Raw genomic sequence first — 19836 nt, 5'->3', positions numbered from 1 at the left:
AGTTTTAAGACGACTTGGGATACTTGTTTTCGTCGTAAAATCTCAACGGAAACTCCGATTGAGACGAAACGAAAAGCGTTTCGATGAGGATTCAAAAGAGAACCCAAAGGAGGACCTTTCTGAGGCCTTACAGGTCGCTATGTAGCGACTAACGGCCTGACAGGTCGCTACGTAGCGAGTGGAAGCAAGCCAAGAAGAGTCCTACTTGTTTTCGTCGTAAAATCTCAACGGAAACTCCGATTGAGACGAAACGAAAATCGTTTCGATGAGGATTCAAAATAGAACCCAAAGAAGGACCTTTCTGAGGCCTTACAGGTCGCTACGTAGCGACTGACGGTCTGACAGGTCGCTACGTAGCGAGTGGAAGCAAGCCAAGAAGAGTCCTACTTGTTTTCGTCGTAAAATCTCACAGGAAACTCCGATTGAGACGAAACGAAAAGCGTGGCGATGGGGATTCACAAGAGAACCCAAAGGAGGACCTTTATGAGGCCTTACCGGTCGCTACGTAGCGAGTGGAGAGTTGGCTTGAGCTCGGTCGCTACGTAGCGACCGAGCGGTGTGCGTGCTCGGTCGCTACGTAGTGACCGAGCGGTGTGCGTGCTCGGTCGCTACGTTGCGACCGAGCGGTGTGCGTGCTCGGTCGCTACGTAGCGACCGAGCGGTGTGCGTGCTCGGTCGCTACGTAGCGACCGAGCGGTGTGCGTGCTCGGTCGCTATGTAGCGACCGAGCGGTGTGCGTGCTCGGTCGCTACGTAGCGACCGAGCGGTGTGCGTGCTCGGTCGCTACGTAGCGACCGAGCGGTGTGCGTGCTCGGTCGCTACGTAGCGACCGAGCGGTGTGCGTGCTCGGTCGCTACGTAGCGACCGAGCAGTGTGCGTGCTCGGTCGCTACGTAGCGACCGAGCTAGGTAATCGTTTTGTTGTGTTTCCTTTTTCCGCGATTAACCTAGGGGTTTTTCAGCGGTTTTTGGGAGAACAAGTTTTATCCTTCCGAAATGTCAACGGAAAACGTGTTTTGGTAAAACCCTTACGCATCGAGATTTCTTTTGTTCGATAATGAGCCAAACTCACGGGGTTTGATAAGATTTATCGTTTCCCTTTACGTTTAGAAAGAGAAATCGCGAGCTTGTTTTAGTGCTCTTCCTGTCGCGGAAGGTCGCAGCAAGGGTTTCAATTTTGTTGAACATAGGAGCAGTCAGTGCTGCGAGTTTGTCTTTCATATATCCAGACATAGTTTCGATCAAGCGTTTTGTGGCCATGAGTAAGAGTAATCCGTAACCCCCACTTCTTCTAGCGCCAAACTGTGGGAACCGAAATTCGCACTGTCGATTTCCGTTTAAATAAGGAAACTAGGAAAACCCTAATTTCCCAGAGATCCCGGATCTCTGGGAGAGCCAACGACAAGTGACCGAATATATGAGGAAATCATAAAAAGATAACAAACGAGTTTAGAGAAAACATTAGATCTTATTTCGAGTCCGCGTAAGAGCATTGCGATCATTACAAGAGATCATAAGAGCTTTGGCCGCAAAGGCTGTCAGCGAGTTACTTAGTTCTAGCTTCCTAAAAGCTCAGACCTAGTTGAGTCGCAGCTCGATAACAAAAGACGAAAAAGATAAATAAAAGGTTTTTGATTGATTTCGGACTGAACCTTGTTAAAGGCTGCCTACGTACCCCTTTCGAGGATCAAGCCGAACGTAGTTCAATTGATAGAGCTGGACAAGAGATCGAACTGCCTGGGCGAGTTCGTCTAGTAATTGAGTGCCAGTCATAGAAACTGAACTTGTCGAGAATAAAGCCTAAAGTTTCTAAGTGCAGAAAATTTCGAGTCTAAAAAGTCTTTTTTCATGCTCCTCGCCTAGGACTCCTTATATACTAGCTCCAAGGTCGGTTTACGCTTTTACTCTTCTGCCCTTAAGCCGTCATAGCATAAAAATGGAGATATTCCATTTTTCCCGATTTTCACAATTATCTTCAAAACTTCCGTATTTATCCGCGGAAACTTGACATTTATCCTTCCTTGTGGACCAAGCGTAAACCGTGCTGTGGTTTACGGGCTTTTGGTTAAGAAATCGCAGGATGGGCCTCGAGTCGTGTTTTAGGTCCCTTTGGGCCGTCTTCCGACTCGAAGAGTTTACTACGATTTCTTTCGACAAAGAAAGAACTTTCCGTGGTTTCTAATCCGCGAAGTTTGATCGATGATTTAGAATAGCGGAAAACATAGACTGAGCTCGCTACGGTCTTCGGGAGATAACATTTGAAGGTTTGACGAGAACGCATGTACTGATGTCGTACCGATGTTCGGAAGAGCTCGGTCACTACGCAGCGACGGAACTTTGGCTTGAGCCCGGTCGCTAAGTAGCGACCGAGCGAGACGGACGCTCGGTCGCTACGTAGCGACCGAGCGGGACAGACGCTCGGTCGCTACGTAGCAACCGAGCTGTGTGCATGCTTGGTCGCCGCGTATTGATCGAGCTTGGCTTGTCCGCGGTCTGATTTCCATACTTGAGTTTGTCCGCGGCCGATTTGGATACATGTCTGTTGCCTTCGGACAATCGGTATTTAGTGGTTCGATAAAGATTTGGACGATATTTTACTGCAAGGCTCTTCGTAAAGATATCTTTACGAAGATTACTTTTCGTAAAAACGTTTATGCTGATTTTTACGGACTTTCAGACATTGATTCCGTCGTGACCGATTTTGACCCTAACAATAACGGAGATCTCACAGTTATTTTTAGGAAGAGGAAGTAAACACAATGTCGACAGCGATTTCGTATCCTTGCGGTTCCTTCTCCGTTTCCGACAATGTTTTTTTTTTCTAATTGTTTTGTCAATCAATATTACTGGTTGATGAGACTATCTGAGCATAAAAGTAAATAAAACTAACCAAAGGCTATTTATGTCATTTACCAGAGGTAACAAAACATTCTCGCTTTTATCAATTTGATTTAACGGCTGAGTTATATATTAATAAACGCATAGTTTTGTTTACATACGACTGAGTTAAAACAACTTAAAAGTTAATAAATGCTGAGTTACATAACACGCAAAAGCTGACTTATGATGACAAAACATGACTAAACAGAGAAGTAGTAGTAGCAAAGTATCGCCATTCCAGCCACACAAACAACCACATTCCTCAAACACCGACTCTCACTCAAACATTCGCCTCCTTTTCTCTCAGATTCTGTCTTTACTCCATTCGCCAACCGAGCAACGTTAACTCGCAACTCCGAGATGTCTCTATTCATGCCATTTATCACTGCCTTAATATCTTCAACCTCTTCCACCAAGCACTCATCCGCCCATTTGAATAAATGACTCTGTTTTCACCAATGTAACAAGATCTAAGTATTACGTTTCCGAACATGGGAAATAAGAACCAGAACTAACCTTATGATATCCTTTTGCAAAGCAATAGTACAATCTTCCTGGATTTGTTTCGCTTCCAGATGTAAAAATGTCAGATGGTGCACCACACCAACACTCTTTTGGCGTTCTTCTTTCCGTATTCCTACGTCGTCTGTAATAATATCCTGAGGTGAAGGATGAGGAAGACATTGTTAAAATAGATTTCAAAGTCATTGGAAACTAAAAATTGTTTTACTTTGTAAGAAGAGATACGACATCACAGATATAATACTATTAAATATATAAAATATAATATAATATCAGTGTCTCGATATTGTAAATGAAACATATATATAAAAACTCGTAATAATGAGTCTCGATATTATCATGGCAGCCAAATTTTCCCATGCGCATAATGATGGAACTTCTCATATACCGCCTCTTAAAATTAAATCGATGCTGAGTTATTTAAATACAATGATGACTGAGTTATTTAAATACGATATGCCTGACTTATTTAAATAAAATGATGGCTGAGTTATACCTTAATTATATTAGATATGTGGCCGAGATAACATTCACAAACAGAAATAATGCGTTTCAAAATACAATTACGGCTGAGTTATTGAAACAAGTTATGGCTGAATTATATAAAATGTGTGGCCGAGATTACATTCAAACTAGTTGCGGCTGAATCATTGAAACAAGTTATGACTGAAATAATGAAGTTCAAAATACATACACGAAAAGACTTTCAGGAACCAAAATTATCTGGACCAAACTCTTCAAACATGTGGCAGAGATCAAGCCAAACGCTGGTTAGCATCCAAGTTGGCTTCTCGCCTCCTTCCGACCAAGTCCACCTCAAATGGCGCATCTGACAACGAAATAGACTTCTGGCCACAAGATTAAAATTACGCCAAACTGTCAAATGATGCCTTCGATCCCATGTGTTTGTCCGCTACGACAAACAAAAAAAATACAAAGATTACAGACCGATGGTATATATTAATATATATGAACAAATGTCGGGCCTTACAGCGAGTTGAAGAAACCAGCGTTCTTTAAAATGATCGGGAATGTCGCAGTATGTCGGCCATGCATGAACCCATCCTTCTGCAAGAATTGTCGGCATGACCAGGGAGAGATCAATTAAAAATTTAAACCATGTAGGACTGGTTGTGTCAAGCATGTCACACGGACCAGGGTATAGAACAGGGAGGTTTTCACGATTTGCAGAGCTTAGTATCGCAAAAACACTGTTCTCTAACCTCTCTGAATTTCCAGGAACAATCGGCATGGCTTTTGATGGGGATAGAGAGATATTGTTTAGGTTTTTTCTAGAGAGATAAAGGCGTAAAGGGTATTAGAGAGGGCACTATATATAGAGAAACATAGAACGTGAAACGGCGGGAATTGAAATTTCTCAAAATTTATTTATCTTATTTCCCGCCAAACGACAACATTTAACAAACGTGGCATCCGAGTTATATAGCCTATTACGGCTGATTTAATATTTGAGATTTAGGGTTTAGGGTTTAGTATTTAGAGTTTAGGTTTGTTTATTTAGGGATTTATGTTTAGGATTTGGAATAACGGTGTGATAAATATAACAAATAACATAAATTTAGTCTTAAAATGCATTGTATATAGTTTAGGAGAGTTGTATTATGATCACACTCTATATCTACATGTAAGGTTTTAAGTAATTGTAAGACAACATATACCTCAAGATAATGATCGATTCTAAACTCGTTAATTCAATAAATAAGAGACTTTCGGTTGATTATATATTCACTTGGGAATGTTATAACATTTTGAAGTATAAACATATCAATTATTTTAATTCAGGGTATGGTTTGAGGTATGGCTGACTTTTATCTACCTTAACGGCTGCTTTATGAAGACGAATCGGCTGACTTATTTAATATTTTCCTATCTTAGGGTATGGTTTGAGGTTTGGCTGAGCTATATCTACCTTAACGGCTCTTTTATGAAGACGAATCGGCTGACTTATTAAATATTTTCCTATTTTGGGGTATGGTTTGAGGTTTGGCTGAGCTATATCTAACGTAACGGCTGCGTAATTTAAACAAGGTGGCTGAGTTACGATAAACAAATCATAACTTTAAGTCAAGTACAAAATATCTAGCCATAAGTCATACAAAACTCATCTTCATTCATCGCCAAACGACCATACCAAACTACAATTTCCTTCATCGAAGACATCTGCTGCCATCTTCATTCTCAGACCTTGAATATTTTCATCCGATATCCCATCAAAAGCTACACCAAGCGCTAGACACTCAACGAACTTCAATGCATACACTCCACAGTCGCCTCTCAGGTTGTTTTGTGGAACAATACGTTTTGTTCTTCGTCTGAATACAAACTTTTTCTTGGTAGGGACTCGGATATCATCAGGAATAAGGGCATTCAGAATCGCAGGGATCATACCAGTAAGCGGCCTAAAGAAATTTAGCATTCTCAGCTCACTTTCGAGTGTTTGCTCTCCAACGATTGAATCATAGCAATCAACCTTCTCTTTATGCAGATCCACGTGAAAACCCACCCAATGATTGCCGCCAGTATTAAGCACTCCGTACAAGTGATCTACATATGTAAACCACCGCAACTTTGTCTGAATGTATGTGGGGATCAAACCGTTTGCTAACCCCTCGTAACCACTTCCTTTGAATTTGACCATTTCCGGTTTGGCTTCGAACTCCTTATAATCGTGAACCCATGATTGAAGGAACCAAGAGTCTATAAAGGCAACGCGCTTGGACCAGAATGGGCTGGGATCTTGTTTGGACCTTTGAATGAGGACTCTAATATACGCAGCAATATGCTGCACAGATAATATATAACTCAGTTGTACCATACTTATAACTTAGCCGTAAAGTAAATATAACTCAGCTGCATACTTACATTTTCAATCAGCCATCCATATTCTTTGATGGGCCAAGGTCTTGGAGTGATGAGGATTATGTAGAACTCAATATCCTCGTGAGTTTCTCCATGTGGAATTTCCCTGATAATTTAACACAACTCAGTCTCTGCAAAATCTTTTTATTAGCTAAAATCAACGAAATAGTGCAAAAGTCCTTACTCGTGTGGCTTTAGGTGTTGCAAAAGATTATCCCTTTTAACCGGATCAACAGGTCCTAGGAGATCATATATTGCAGGTGAAGGTTCTAAACCTTTTCTCATGCACGTCGTTACATTGTCTCCGATGTGGGGAAATGGTACAGAAGGACCAAATTCCGCACTCATTTGAGACCCATCTGAATATAATTGAACAGCTTTCAGCCGATACTCCTTTATTCTTCCACACCTTTTCCTTTCATCTTCCTCCACATCAGATTCCGGCAACAGTTCGTCTGGCCACAGTTCGTCTGTTTCCGCCTCAATTTGCTTAGTCGGAATGGTTACTCTTATTGTACCACTGCGAGTCCTTTTTGAAGCAGGAATATCCTTCTTTAAGTCAGCCTCTTCTTGCTTCTTCTTCTTCTTTAAATCAGCCTCTTCTTGCTTCTTTTTCTTCTTTAACTCAGCCTCTTCTTGCTTCTTCTTCATCTTCAACTCAGCTTCTTCTTGCTTCTGCTTCTTCTTTAACTCAGCTTCTTCTTGCTTCTGCTTCTTCTTTAACTCAGCTTCATTCCTCTCCAAATCAGCCGCTAAGTTATTTCTTTTCCCTAAGCCCCTGCAACCGCTTCCGAATGGTGGTTCCTTACGAGGAGAATCAGAGACCAAATCAGCATTTGTTGCATCGGCATTACCAAACGCCGAATCCAAGTTCTTTTTCACCCCAGCAGCCTTATCCCTGACAACCTTCGAATTCAGCTTTGCTCCCATACCTTTCGCATCAGCTTTAGCAATATCATCTGCCAGATTCTTCTCAGATTAGCCTTTATCAGGGGTCTTTTGCGGTTGGCTGTCTTCGGACTGTTTATCAATAGGGGTCTTAGATGCAGGTTGACCACTATTGGAGTCCGGCTGTCGGTTGTCTTCTGAGACCATCACGTTTTGACCATCAGGTTGACCACTATTGGACTTCGGCTGTTGGTTGTCTTCTGAGACCATCACGTTTTGACCTTCAGGTTGACTACTATTGGACACCCCCAAAACTCTCAGACGCTCTTCAACTGTAGTTTTCACTGTATCTCCAATGGTATCCAAAAGGCCTCGGGAAAAAAGATCCAAAATTGGTGTCGTATTCTGTTAATCTCGAGTCAAATTTTCGGTCCAACTTCTCGAGATGAGCAACTATGTTCAGCAGAACCGCTTCGCTACGACCCTTCTCCTTTGCACTCTCCTTCTCCTCTACAACAGCAGTTTCACCCTCATTGATTTTCACCTCCTTCTATTTCTTACCTTTCTTCTGCTTCTTTGAGGGTGGCTCAGCCTTTGACGAAACTCCAGCCTTCGTTTTATTGTTCTTCTCATTCGATTGCACATAAAAATCTCTAACAAACCTATCTGTATGTATATCTTTAATTAGGTTATCAAGTTGTGGGTCATCTGCTTCATCCTTCCACTGAGGAAACAGCTCTTCTAGACCCTCCTTCATCACCATTTTCCTCACACGCACCTGCAACACAAAAACATAAATCAGTCATTAAAATTAACAACTCAACCATAAAATAATCCAATAACTCAGACATTACATTACAGGATTCATATGTCTGATTTAAACCTTACCGTTCCATGATCATTCATCTCCTTAGCTATTGTAGTAGCAAGACTTGCACGAGTACGACTTCCACCCCATCGCAAAAGCGGAATTTCGTCTGGATTCACTTTTCTACCATAAAGCTCTCCGAACACTGTGACAGATTCATACGCCCAAACCAATAACACGTCCTTGAAGCCGCTAAGGGTGTACGACCCTCCTTGTGGATGCAACAACTTGATAGAATCAACAAGAAATTCATAGGCAGTCCGACCCCAAGGATAAGTCATCAGGGCGTCATCATCGAATACTCTTTTTGCACTTTCAAAGGGTATTCTACAATTATGATGCAAGCCATAAAGTCCAATGGCTTGAAGAAACAACAGCCCATACCATTTCCGCTGATCAGCACTCCAGAATGGACACTCCGTTAAAGCTTCTATAAGTTCATCAAACTTGGGTCCGTACCCAAGCGGCACTTTCAACAACTCCCACAACGTTTTGTAATTCTCTTGATCAGGTTCAAAACTTTCTTCTGGCAGTGGATTTGTGTTTAAACCCGTGATCTCACCAAATTCTATTAAGCTAAACCTGAGAGGTTGATCAACAACGAGAGACCAAATCTCCTTCTTATAGACTCGCAGCTGTCTACAAAGTAGATAATGTACGGTCTTACCAGACCACACCAATTTGCTCTCAGCCAGTTTAGCAATCAATCCAACAGGATACGTCTTCAGATTATCCCACACATCTATTCCAATTGCTTGTCTAAGTCGAGGGATCTCAGAAAAATGGCTATTCGTATTAATGCTTTTGTTTTCAAAAATAGAAGCCCTTTCAGGATAAAGTCTTGGAGGGTAATCCCTTGCTAGATCTTCGGAAACATCCATCTGATCAAAAAAGACATATATAACATATCAATGATAAATCAGAAGAAAGACATAAAATAAACAAGCCACAAAACATAACTCAGCCATCATTACATAAATAAATCAGTCACAAAGAATACTAAATCAGTCACAATTACCTTCTATAAATCAGTCGTTAAGGATCCTAAATCAGTCGTAACGAATACTAACTTAAACTAAGACAAAACATATATCTAACTCACAGCATTAATTATACTCACTCAAATACTCGAAAAAATCAAAGCAAAGCCTCGAAATATACCAGAGAATACGATTACGGAGATTTGAGGAGACAACCAATCTGAAGAAGAAGCTTACGGACACAAAATTTCAGAGAAAACGCTTACGGAGACTAGAGAAGAAGATTACGGAGATTATTTCAAAGAAGCCGCTTTGCCGAGAAGAGTTGTAGTGAACATGATTTCGAAAACAGTTAGGGTTTAGTGGGAGAACAGTCTCGGAGAAGTTAATGATCGTCGTTTGATTTTCCTTCGTGTTAGGTGACGTGGTATCATTACTTCTGATGTGGATTTTCAAATTAAAATTAATCACAACTAAAAATAAAAATAAAGGACTTAAACAGTAATTTACTAGGGTTCTAAAAACACTCTAGTCATTTTCAAAAGATTTGTATTAGTATAGTCATTACCTCACTTTTTTGTATTAGTCTTGTCATTTTCTCTATTTTTTTTAACACCAATTCTATTTATTATTTTACTTACATTTATTAAATGAAATGTTTTTATATAAAACTACATAAATTAAGAGATATATCACGAATATTTTTCAAAAAAATAAAGATCTTCAATCTATGTGGTTTTACTGACAAAATATATTTACAAACATGTTTTAATGATTTTAAACGCACATAATCTCAATCATGTAAAACGTCGCATATTAATGTGACTAATATCAAAATCAAAATCAAAATAATTATAGTTTATGAAGTTTTTTATAGTATAATAAGTACATGATTAGCAAGTAGATGCAACAACATCTACTATTACAATAAATAAACATATTAATTTTTATGATACAAAAGAGATATATAATTATTGTTTCCACATATATATAAAATAAAAGTTACATAGTGAGTTTAAAAAAGGAACTTAATGTAATTTCGGTATTGATAGATATTTTTTTTTTCACCTGGCTAAAGGTTTTTTTTTAAAGAGAATCAAAGGCCTGTAAAATCTGTTTAAGACAGACCTCGAGATCTTAATGTTGGCTAACGTGTCTTACAAAAGAAAGTCTTGTAGCTAATTACCCGAATTTGGCAGAACTTACTTACGTGTACATAAGCAAGCAACAATCCAAAAAATGAGTTCACAAGATCAACTAGCAAACCAGAAACTTAAGTAGGAAGACAAGGGAAGTCCTAAATTACACAACAAAAGAGACATAGCAACCCTGCTCCGTTTCTGTTCTAACCGATAAACCATTATATACCTAATAGCTTCTTCTTCTTAAGATGCTTCAGCAATGACAGAGCCTATCTCACGCATAAAGTCAGTCTTGTGCAGCACCAGTTCCATTTCTTTGGCCTGCAACAACTTCCACTTCTCTTCCATCCTCTTCTTCGTCTCCACTGTCACCATGCTCCATTTCTGTTTCACAAACTGTTCACTCACACCTAAACCTGCAATAGATCCTACAAGAAACGAGTCTTCAAACCAGTCATCTGCTCTCACACCATGAGACTTGGAAGCTCCTCCTCCATTAATCAACACTTCCTTATCCTTTTCGCCACCACTAACCAAGACCTCCCTATCTTCTTCTACTTTGTCACCATTAGCAGATTCAGGAGCCACAACTTCTTCTTCTTCTTCTTTACCAAGCTTCTTCGCACTCGAATTAGATTCGAGAGCCAATCCCCAAATACACGTGGCCAATTTCAAACAGTCAATATCATGAGCTTTAGTCAAGGACTCAGCACCGTGCTTGGCTTTCCCCATATACTTCCTCTTCAAAGACCTAATCTTATCCACGAACTGGATCTTACTAGCCTCGAAGCTAATCGACTTGCTGGCGAGTTCGTAAAACCTATCCATGTCCTCGTACGGACTCTTCCCCGAATCAGCTTTGAAATCGATCATACCTTGAAGCAAAGAGACCTCATCTTCCTCGCTCCACAGCCTCTGAAACGACGACGGTTTCTTCGCCTCCTCTGCAATTCTGGCCCGTTTTGCACTGACGGAGGTCGTTTCGATCGGCCGCTTCTTCACCGCCTTGGGTTTGGTGACGGCGATCGGCTTCTCAGATTTGGATCTCTTCGCGGACGGGATGGCGACTGGATTCATGAGATGGTCAGAGGAAGAATCGTCGGAGATCTGTTCTTTTTCATCGTCTCCGGACAAGGCCTCGACTTGATCGTCGTCGGTTGAAGATGCCGTCGGTGGATCTTCCAAAGGGGTGAGCTTCTTCTTCGTCATTCGGAGATTCCGAGGAAAGCTTTAGTGTTTACGGTATTGATAGATGTATAAAAATATATAGTTGCACTGTCCCATCAAAAGATATAATATACAAATATTGATAAAAATATATAAAACTAGAAGTGAAATCTCTACTAATAAAAGGGAGCTTTTGAGGCTCCATAGGGCGTCCACATCAGCGAAAAAAATTTCTCCCGAAAGATGACACGTGGCATAAAATATAGTTTTACATTTTAATATTACTAATTTTCGAAAATTGTAAAAAATATGTAAACATACAACATAAAAAAATGGAAGCGTCCACATCAGCGGAAAAAATTTATCCCGAAAGATGACACGTGGCATAAAATATAGTTTTACATTTTAATATTAATTATTTTCGAAAATTGTAAAAAATATGTAAACATACAGCATTAAAAAATGGAAAAACTACATTAAACATATGTAAGATTACTATTTTTCACTTAAAAAAAAAGACGGCTTATCTCCATAATGTAACATTACCGTTTTATAAAAAAAACAAAAAACATTATATATAAGTTCGAAAATAATAAATATAAGTAAAACATACAACATAAAAATGGAAATACTACATTAAACATAAATATGTTTGACTTCTCTACTAATAAAAGGGAGCTTTTGAGGCTCCATAGGGCGTCCACATCAGCGGAAAAAATTTATCCCGAAAGATGACACGTAGCATAAAATATAGTTTTACATTTTAATATTAATTATTTTCGAAAATTGTAAAAAATATGTAAACATACATCATTAAAAAATGGAAAAACTACATTAAACATATGTAAGATTACTATTTTTCACTTAAAAAAAAAGACGGCTTATCTCCATAATGTAACATTACCGTTTTATAAAAAAAAACAAAAACATTATATATAATTTCGAAAATAATAAATATAAGTAAAACATACAACAGCGGAAAAAATTTATCCCGAAAGATGACACGTGGCATAAAATATAGTTTTACATTTTAATATTAATTATTTTCGAAAATTGTAAAAAATATGTAAACATACAGCATTAAAAAATGGAAAAACTACATTAAACATATGTAAGATTACTATTTTTCACTTAAAAAAAAAAGACGGCTTATCTCCATAATGTAACATTACCGTTTTATAAAAAAAACAAAAAACATTATATATAAGTTCGAAAATAATAAATATAAGTAAAACATACAACTAAAAATGGAAATACTACATTAAACATAAATATGTTTGACTTCTCTACTAATAAAAGGGAGCTTTTGAGGCTCCATAGGGCGTCCACATCAGCGGAAAAAATTTATCCCGAAAGATGACACGTGGCATAAAATATAGTTTTACATTTTAATACTAATTATTTTCGAAAATTGTAAAAAATATGTAAACATACATCATTAAAAAATGGAAAAACTACATTAAACATATGTAAGATTACTATTTTTCACTTAAAAAAAAAGACGGCTTATCTCCATAATGTAACATTACCGTTTTATAAAAAAAAAAAACAAAAAACATTATATATAATTTCGAAAATAATAAATATAAGTAAAACATACAACATAAAAATGGAAATACTACATTAAACATAAATATGTTTGACTATTTGTCCAAGTTCTTCTATTAAACATTGCCGTTTTACATTAAAAATAGAAAAATACGTAAAGATTTAAACATCTATCTTAAAATATAAAATATATACATTAACTAAATATAAAGTATAAGAAAGAGAAATACTCAATATATAGAAAAATAAATAATAAGTAAATATTATAAATATATAAATATACGAATTATATATACAATAATAAGTAAATGCACAATTATTAAAAAATGAAAAGAGAATATTAAATATTAAACATCTATCTTAAAATGTAAAATATAGATATTAAGTAAATAGAAAGTATTAGAAAAGGAAATACACAATTTAAAAAAATGGAAAAAATACATTAGTATTTAAACATCTATCTTAAAATGTAAATCAATCTTAAAATATAAAATTATTAGTAAATAGAAAGTATAAGAAATAGAAATACACAATATAAAGAAAAATAAATAATAAGTAAATATATAATATAAGTGAATACCAAATTTAAAAAATGGGAAATTACATTAAGATTTAAAAATATATATTAAAATTTAAAATATAGATATTACGTAAATAGAAAGTATAACAAATGGAAATATACAATTTAAAAAATGGAAAACATACATTAAGATTTAAACATCTATCTAAAAATGTAAAATATAGATATTAAGTAAATTAAAAGTACAAGAAATGGAAATACATATACATGAAAATAAATAATAAGTAAATAATGTAAATATATAATATATGAATTATATATGTAATAATAAGTAAATACACTATTTTTAAAAAATGGAAAAAGTTCATCAAGCATTAAACATCTATCTTAAAATGTAAAATATATAATATAAGTAAATACACAATTTAAAAAATGGAAAAAGTGCATTAATATTTAAATATCTATTTAAAAATATAAAATTTAGATATTACGTAAATAAAAATATAAGAAATGGAAATAAACATTTTAAAAAATGGAAAAAGTACATTAAGATTTAAGCATCTATCTTAAAATGTACTTTTATCTTTAAATGGTAGTAAATTATATAAAAATGGAAATACCACAGTAAACAAAAAAAAAATGTATAATTTTACATCAAGAAAGTCCCTATAAAACTCATTATTCCATCCACATCAACCTCACACTATTAAGCAAAATTTCAAAGCACTCGAGCAAAAAAATGGTTTCACTATCAACTCTTGCCGTTCCAGAAACCTTTAATGACATTGAATGTGATTTTTTTATAACAACAAACTTTTTGTTAGGTGGATTCATTGTTGGGAAACCCGCAACTTCCAAAAGCCAAACTTATTCATGGGAATTGAATTGCTTTTCATAGACTCAAAGGTATTCTTACAAATTTAAATTAATCTAATCTATAATTTTATTGTTAATATTCATACTAACTCTTTCATGATCAAACCATTTCAGTTGATAACCATTCAAGCGTTTATCCCGAAACACTTCCTTCCTCGCCGAATCAGGTATTGGTTCATATTGGTTTAGTATTGTTTTTGGTTTACTAACCGGTTTAGGATGGTCTTATTGTAAATATAATTTAAGTTGGTTTAGCATATATTATGTTTAAAATAACTTAAATTAAATAATAATAATATTATGCTTAAAATATAATTTTAGAGAGTTTTCAAATATAGTTTACAGAACATTATAGGTGATGAATTTAATTTACTAAATTCGTTTATTACTTAAAACTAAGTTTTTTAAAAAACATACTGAGTTATAAATATCAATGATGGATTGGTGAGTATAACATGAAGACAAAAATATAAATATCTGATTTTCAAGATAAGAAATTCAGTTTTTATTCAGATACTCAATATATAATATCTTAAATTATGTTTTAAAAAATATACATAATTTATATATATAGATTAATCTTCCAAACTTAAACTATTATATTATATATGAATAATGTTTTTAAATAAAAATAATTTCTGATTTAAAATAAAAATAAAAACAACAAATGTTTATTTACAAATAATGGATGTAATTTACATTATACTATCATTTAACAAGTATTATATACGTTTTGATATATCATTATTTTCTATTCCCAGAAAACAATAAATTGTTAAACATCAATATCATCTAGGTTAAGTATACGAACAACAAAAATTCAAACATCACAAAAAATATTTACATAACCATTATAATACAATAATTTAATCAAAAATACAATTAAAACAATATTAAAAAGAATAGTTATATACTTAATATTTGAAAATAAAAGATATTTTTGCTAAAATTGTACTTACCTGGCCAAGGAGATCGACCATCTTTTTACGGATCGATCGAATGTTGAGCATGTGGTCGATCCAAAAATACTCTGCAGTTTAATAAAATCTCTAAAACATTTATTCCAACACTCAAAATATAGTTTTGCTAAATATGATAACTAAATAGCCAATAAAATTACAAAAACATATTTAAATAGTAAAAAATATGTTAATTTAACGTGTTAAAATTTAAAAATAAATTTTAATTATGACATGCATTTTAACATTTATATAAATATAAATCATAGCCTAAATATAAATAATTTAACAACTTAAATTAGAAAAAAATAAAAATCCCGGGCGTAGCCCGGGTTAATCCCTAGTCTCTACTAATAAAAGGGAGCTTTTGAGGCTCCGTAGGGCGTCCAAATCAGCGGAAAAAAATTCTCCCAAAATCTGACACGTGGCATAAAATATAGTTTTACATTTTAATATTACTTATTTTCGAAAATTGTAAAAAATATGTAAACATACAGCATAAAAAAATGGAAAAACTACATTAAACATATGTAAGATTACTATTTTTCACTTGAAAAAAAGACGGCATCACTACAAGAAAACGTATCTTTACCGAGGAAGTTTAACGAGGAAAAATAATCCTCGTAAAAAAACGTTGATTTTGCGAGGAAAGTACGTTGAGAAAGAAAAGCATCGTTATTTCGTCGTAAGGTAACGACAAAAAATATTCGTCGTAAAGACGATGTAAATTGACGTGGCTTTTACGAGGAAATAGTTTTTCCTCGTAAAAGCCACGTAAATTTCGCGAGTGCTTTACGACGAAATATTTTACGTGTACTTAACGAGGAAATTTTGAATCCACCAACTTGGTAGGTGGCTCACGTTTTTTTTTTGGCCATACAATTAATTTTCGTCGTAATTTCATAGTAAAATTACAACTACCAGATTCGAAATTTTCTATAAATATGGATGTTGGAACATCATTTTAAACACACCAACAACAAAAAACGTGAAAAAAAAAATGGCTGGCTCTGGGACTATTTACGAGTTGCGGAATTGGATGTATATGCATAGAGATGCTAACGGGAGAGTGACGAAAGAATACCTTGCGGGGCTGGAGACATTTATGCACCAAGCAGATTCAACACCGCTCGCCCAAGAAAGTGGTAAGATGTTCTGTCCTTGTCGAAAATGCAACAATTCGAAATTGGCAAACCGTGAAAATGTTTGGAAGCATTTAATAAATAGAGGTTTCACGCCAAATTACTATATCTGGTTTCAACATGGGGAAGGTTATAATTATGATCAGAATGAAGCTAGTAGTAGTAATAGCAATTTTCAGGAAGAACCGGTTAATCATCATTTGCATAATGAACATAGTTACCATCAGGAGGAGATGGTAGATTATGATAGGGTTCATGATATGGTAGCTGATGCATTCTTAGCTCATGATGAAGATGAAGAACCTAATATAGATGCAAAAAGTTTTACGGAATGTTAAACGCGGCGAATCAACCACTTTACAGTGGTTGTAGAGAAGGTCTCTCTAAATTGTCGTTGGCTGCTAGAATGATGAATATTAAAACTGATCACAATCTACCTGAAAGTTGCATGAACGAATGGGCGGACTTGTTTAAAGAGTATTTGCCGGAAGACAATGTGTCTGCTGATTCTTATTATGAGATTCAGAAATTAGTTTATAGTCTTGGGTTGCCTTCGGAGATGATAGATGTCTGCATCGACAACTGCATGATCTATTGGGGAGATGATGAGAAGCTAGAAGTATGTCGATTCTGCAAGAAGCCACGATTCAAGCCGCAAGGACGGGGACGTAATAGGGTACCGTACCAAAGGATGTGGTACCTACCAATTACAGACAGATTGAAAAGATTGTATCAATCAGAGCAAACTGCTGCAAAGATGAGATGGCATGCCGAGCATACTCAGACGGATGGTGAGATGACTCATCCATCAGATGCAAGAGCCTGGAAACATTTCAACAAAGTACATCCGGATTTTGCTAGCAATAGCCGGAATGTGTATCTCGGATTATGCACAGATGGATTTAGTCTGTTCGGAATGTCAGGGAGACAATATTCATTGTGGCCAGTCTTTCTTACGCCATACAACCTGCCACCGGAGATGTGCATGCAACGGGAGTTGCTATTCTTGACGATATTGATACCTGGTCCGAACCAAGTTAGCTTCCTTCCATACCCTCGGATGAGAGATTCGGGTATAAATTGGTTAGCAGTGATCAAAGTTACACCTCGAGGACGAATCATCAGTGGAGAAGAACCACCATTGCAAGAAGAACAGATAAATGAAGTCGAGGAACCTGAACAAGAAGTTGATGACATCCTTCTCATTGATCCGCATAATCACGAATACGAAGATCTTACCGATGATGCCACAGACGAAGCTGTAGAAGACGAGTTTAATGAAAATGATGATATTTCTAGTGATGACGAGAATGTCGATGTATCCGATTGATGTATTTGATTTTGTGTAGTTTGTTTTATGAATAAGGTAATGTGAGAGTTTGTTTTATGAATAAGGTAATGTGGGAGTTTGTTTTATGATTCGGACTCTTCCCCGAATCAGCTTTGAAATCGATCATACCTTGAAGCAAAGAGACCTCATCTTCCTCGCTCCACAGCCTCTGAAACGACGACGGTTTCTTCGCCTCCTCTGCAATTCTGGCCCGTTTTGCACTGACGGAGGTCGTTTCGATCGGCCGCTTCTTCACCGCCTTGGGTTTGGTGACGGCGATCGGCTTCTCAGATTTGGATCTCTTCGCGGACGGGATGGCGACTGGATTCATGAGATGGTCAGAGGAAGAATCGTCGGAGATCTGTTCTTTTTCATCGTCTCCGGACAAGGCCTCGACTTGATCGTCGTCGGTTGAAGATGCCGTCGGTGGATCTTCCAAAGGGGTGAGCTTCTTCTTCGTCATTCGGAGATTCCGAGGAAAGCTTTAGTGTTTACGGTATTGATAGATGTATACAAATATATAGTTGCACTGTCCCATCAAAAGATATAATATACAAATATTGATAAAAATATATAAAACTAGAAGTGAAATCTCTACTAATAAAAGGGAGCTTTTGAGGCTCCATAGGGCGTCCACATCAGCGGAAAAAATTTCTCCCGAAAGATGACACGTGGCATAAAATATAGTTTTACATTTTAATATTACTAATTTTCGAAAATTGTAAAAAATATGTAAACATACAACATAAAAAAATGGAAAAACTACATTAAACATATCTCTACAAATAAAATGGAGCTTTTGAAGCTCCATAGGGCGTCCACATCAGTGAAAAAAATTTCTCCCAAAAGATGACACGTGGCATAAAATATAGTTTTACATTTTAATATTATTTACTTTCGAAATTCTTACTAATAAAAGTGACTTTTTGAGGCTCCATAGAGGGTCCACATCAGCAAAAAAAACTTCTCCCGAAAGATGACACGTGATATAAAATAATGTAAAATAAAAGAGAGCTTTTGAGGCTCCATAGGGCGTCCACATCAGCGGAAAAAATTTCTCCCGAAAGATGACACGTGGCATAAAATATAGTTTTACATTTTAATATTACTAATTTTCGAAAATTGTAAAAAATATGTAAACATACAACATAAAAAAATGGAAAAACTACATTAAACATATCTCTACTAATAAAAGGGAGCTTTTGAGGCTCCATAGGGCGTCCACATCAGTGGAAAAAATTTCTCCCGAAAGATGACACGTGGCATAAAATATAGTTTTACATTTTAATATTACTTACTTTCGAAATCCTTACTAATAAAAGTGACCTTTTGAGGCTCCATAGAGGGTCCACATCAGCAAAAAAAACTTCTCCCGAAAGATGACACGTGATATAAAATACTCCCTCCGTTTTATAATGTAAGTAGTTTTGGATAAAAGCACAAAGATTAAGAAAATTATTATGTTTTAAAAAGTATTGTATATTAAATAGGTTAGATATAACTTAACCAATCAAAAATAAGTTTATTTAATTTGATTGGTCACACTATACTCAATAAATGTAAAAGTTACCTAGAAATATGAAAACTACTTACATTTTGAAACAAAAAAATTTCCCTAAAACTACTTACAATATGAAACGGAGGGAGTATAGTTTTACATTTTAATATTACTAATCTCTACTAATAAAAGGGAGCTTTTGAGGCTCCATAGGGCGTCCACATCAGCGAAAAAAATTTCTCCCGAAAGATGACACGTGGCATAAAATATAGTTTTACATTCATCACCATAGAAAATGTAAAGAGCCGGATTCTACTTTTATACTACCTTTGAAAACTGATGCCAGAGAAACATGAACTCAATGACTCTAAAAACATAACTAAGTTTTAAATGAGTTGTAAATTCTAACAAGTTTTTAATATGAAAACCTAAATAAATAAGATAAAAGTATGTAAAGCATAAACAAAGTTTAATTAAATTTGATATCAGATTGCTTACCATCCGCTAATTTCCAATCTTGAAAATACAAAAAATAATGAGTTTTAATCATTTCAAATTTATTGGACAACACAGTGAATAAATTAATATAAAAATTACAAATTGGCATATTTCTCAGTAATGTCCAAAAATGTATACA

General features: G+C 35.8%; 4 protein-coding genes across 5 annotated transcripts; all 4 read right to left on the bottom strand.

Annotated features, from left to right (window-relative positions):
• Window positions 1-3079: 3079 nt before the first annotated feature.
• Window positions 3080-3563, bottom strand: LOC125607275 (uncharacterized protein At4g04775-like). Its single transcript, XM_048777177.1, has 2 exons — window positions 3396-3563; window positions 3080-3325 (listed from the first exon to the last, which is right to left on the bottom strand). Exons 1-2 carry the CDS (start codon window positions 3561-3563, stop codon window positions 3080-3082), a joined length of 414 nt encoding a protein of 137 aa, XP_048633134.1.
• Window positions 3564-5529: 1966 nt separating this feature from the next.
• Window positions 5530-7211, bottom strand: LOC106427453. Its single transcript, XM_013868186.2, has 4 exons — window positions 6988-7211; window positions 6466-6810; window positions 6285-6387; window positions 5530-6204 (listed from the first exon to the last, which is right to left on the bottom strand). The coding sequence occupies exons 1-4, from the start codon at window positions 7209-7211 to the stop codon at window positions 5530-5532; spliced, it is 1347 nt and encodes a 448-aa protein (XP_013723640.2).
• Window positions 7212-7259: 48 nt separating this feature from the next.
• LOC125607273 lies at window positions 7260-8918 on the bottom strand. Its single transcript, XM_048777176.1, has 3 exons — window positions 8058-8918; window positions 7731-7947; window positions 7260-7540 (listed from the first exon to the last, which is right to left on the bottom strand). Exons 1-3 carry the CDS (start codon window positions 8916-8918, stop codon window positions 7260-7262), a joined length of 1359 nt encoding a protein of 452 aa, XP_048633133.1.
• Window positions 8919-10118: 1200 nt separating this feature from the next.
• On the bottom strand, window positions 10119-18215 carry LOC125591770 (probable transcription factor At1g61730). 2 transcript variants are annotated; one of them, XM_048766605.1, is made up of 2 exons: window positions 17820-18215; window positions 10119-11023 (listed from the first exon to the last, which is right to left on the bottom strand). In XM_048766605.1, the coding sequence occupies exons 1-2, from the start codon at window positions 18162-18164 to the stop codon at window positions 10403-10405; spliced, it is 966 nt and encodes a 321-aa protein (XP_048622562.1). In that variant the 5' UTR covers window positions 18165-18215; the 3' UTR covers window positions 10119-10402. The 2 variants fall into 2 exon arrangements, with proteins under 2 accessions (XP_048622562.1, XP_048622559.1); XM_048766602.1 differs by lacking the exon at window positions 17820-18215 and having other exon boundaries at window positions 10119-11492.
• Window positions 18216-19836: the final 1621 nt, after the last annotated feature.

Source organism: Brassica napus, chromosome A3, assembly GCF_020379485.1.
Source record: "Brassica napus cultivar Da-Ae chromosome A3, Da-Ae, whole genome shotgun sequence".
Classification (NCBI taxonomy): Eukaryota; Viridiplantae; Streptophyta; class Magnoliopsida; order Brassicales; family Brassicaceae; genus Brassica; species Brassica napus.
This window is presented reverse-complemented; position numbering and strand designations above follow the sequence as displayed.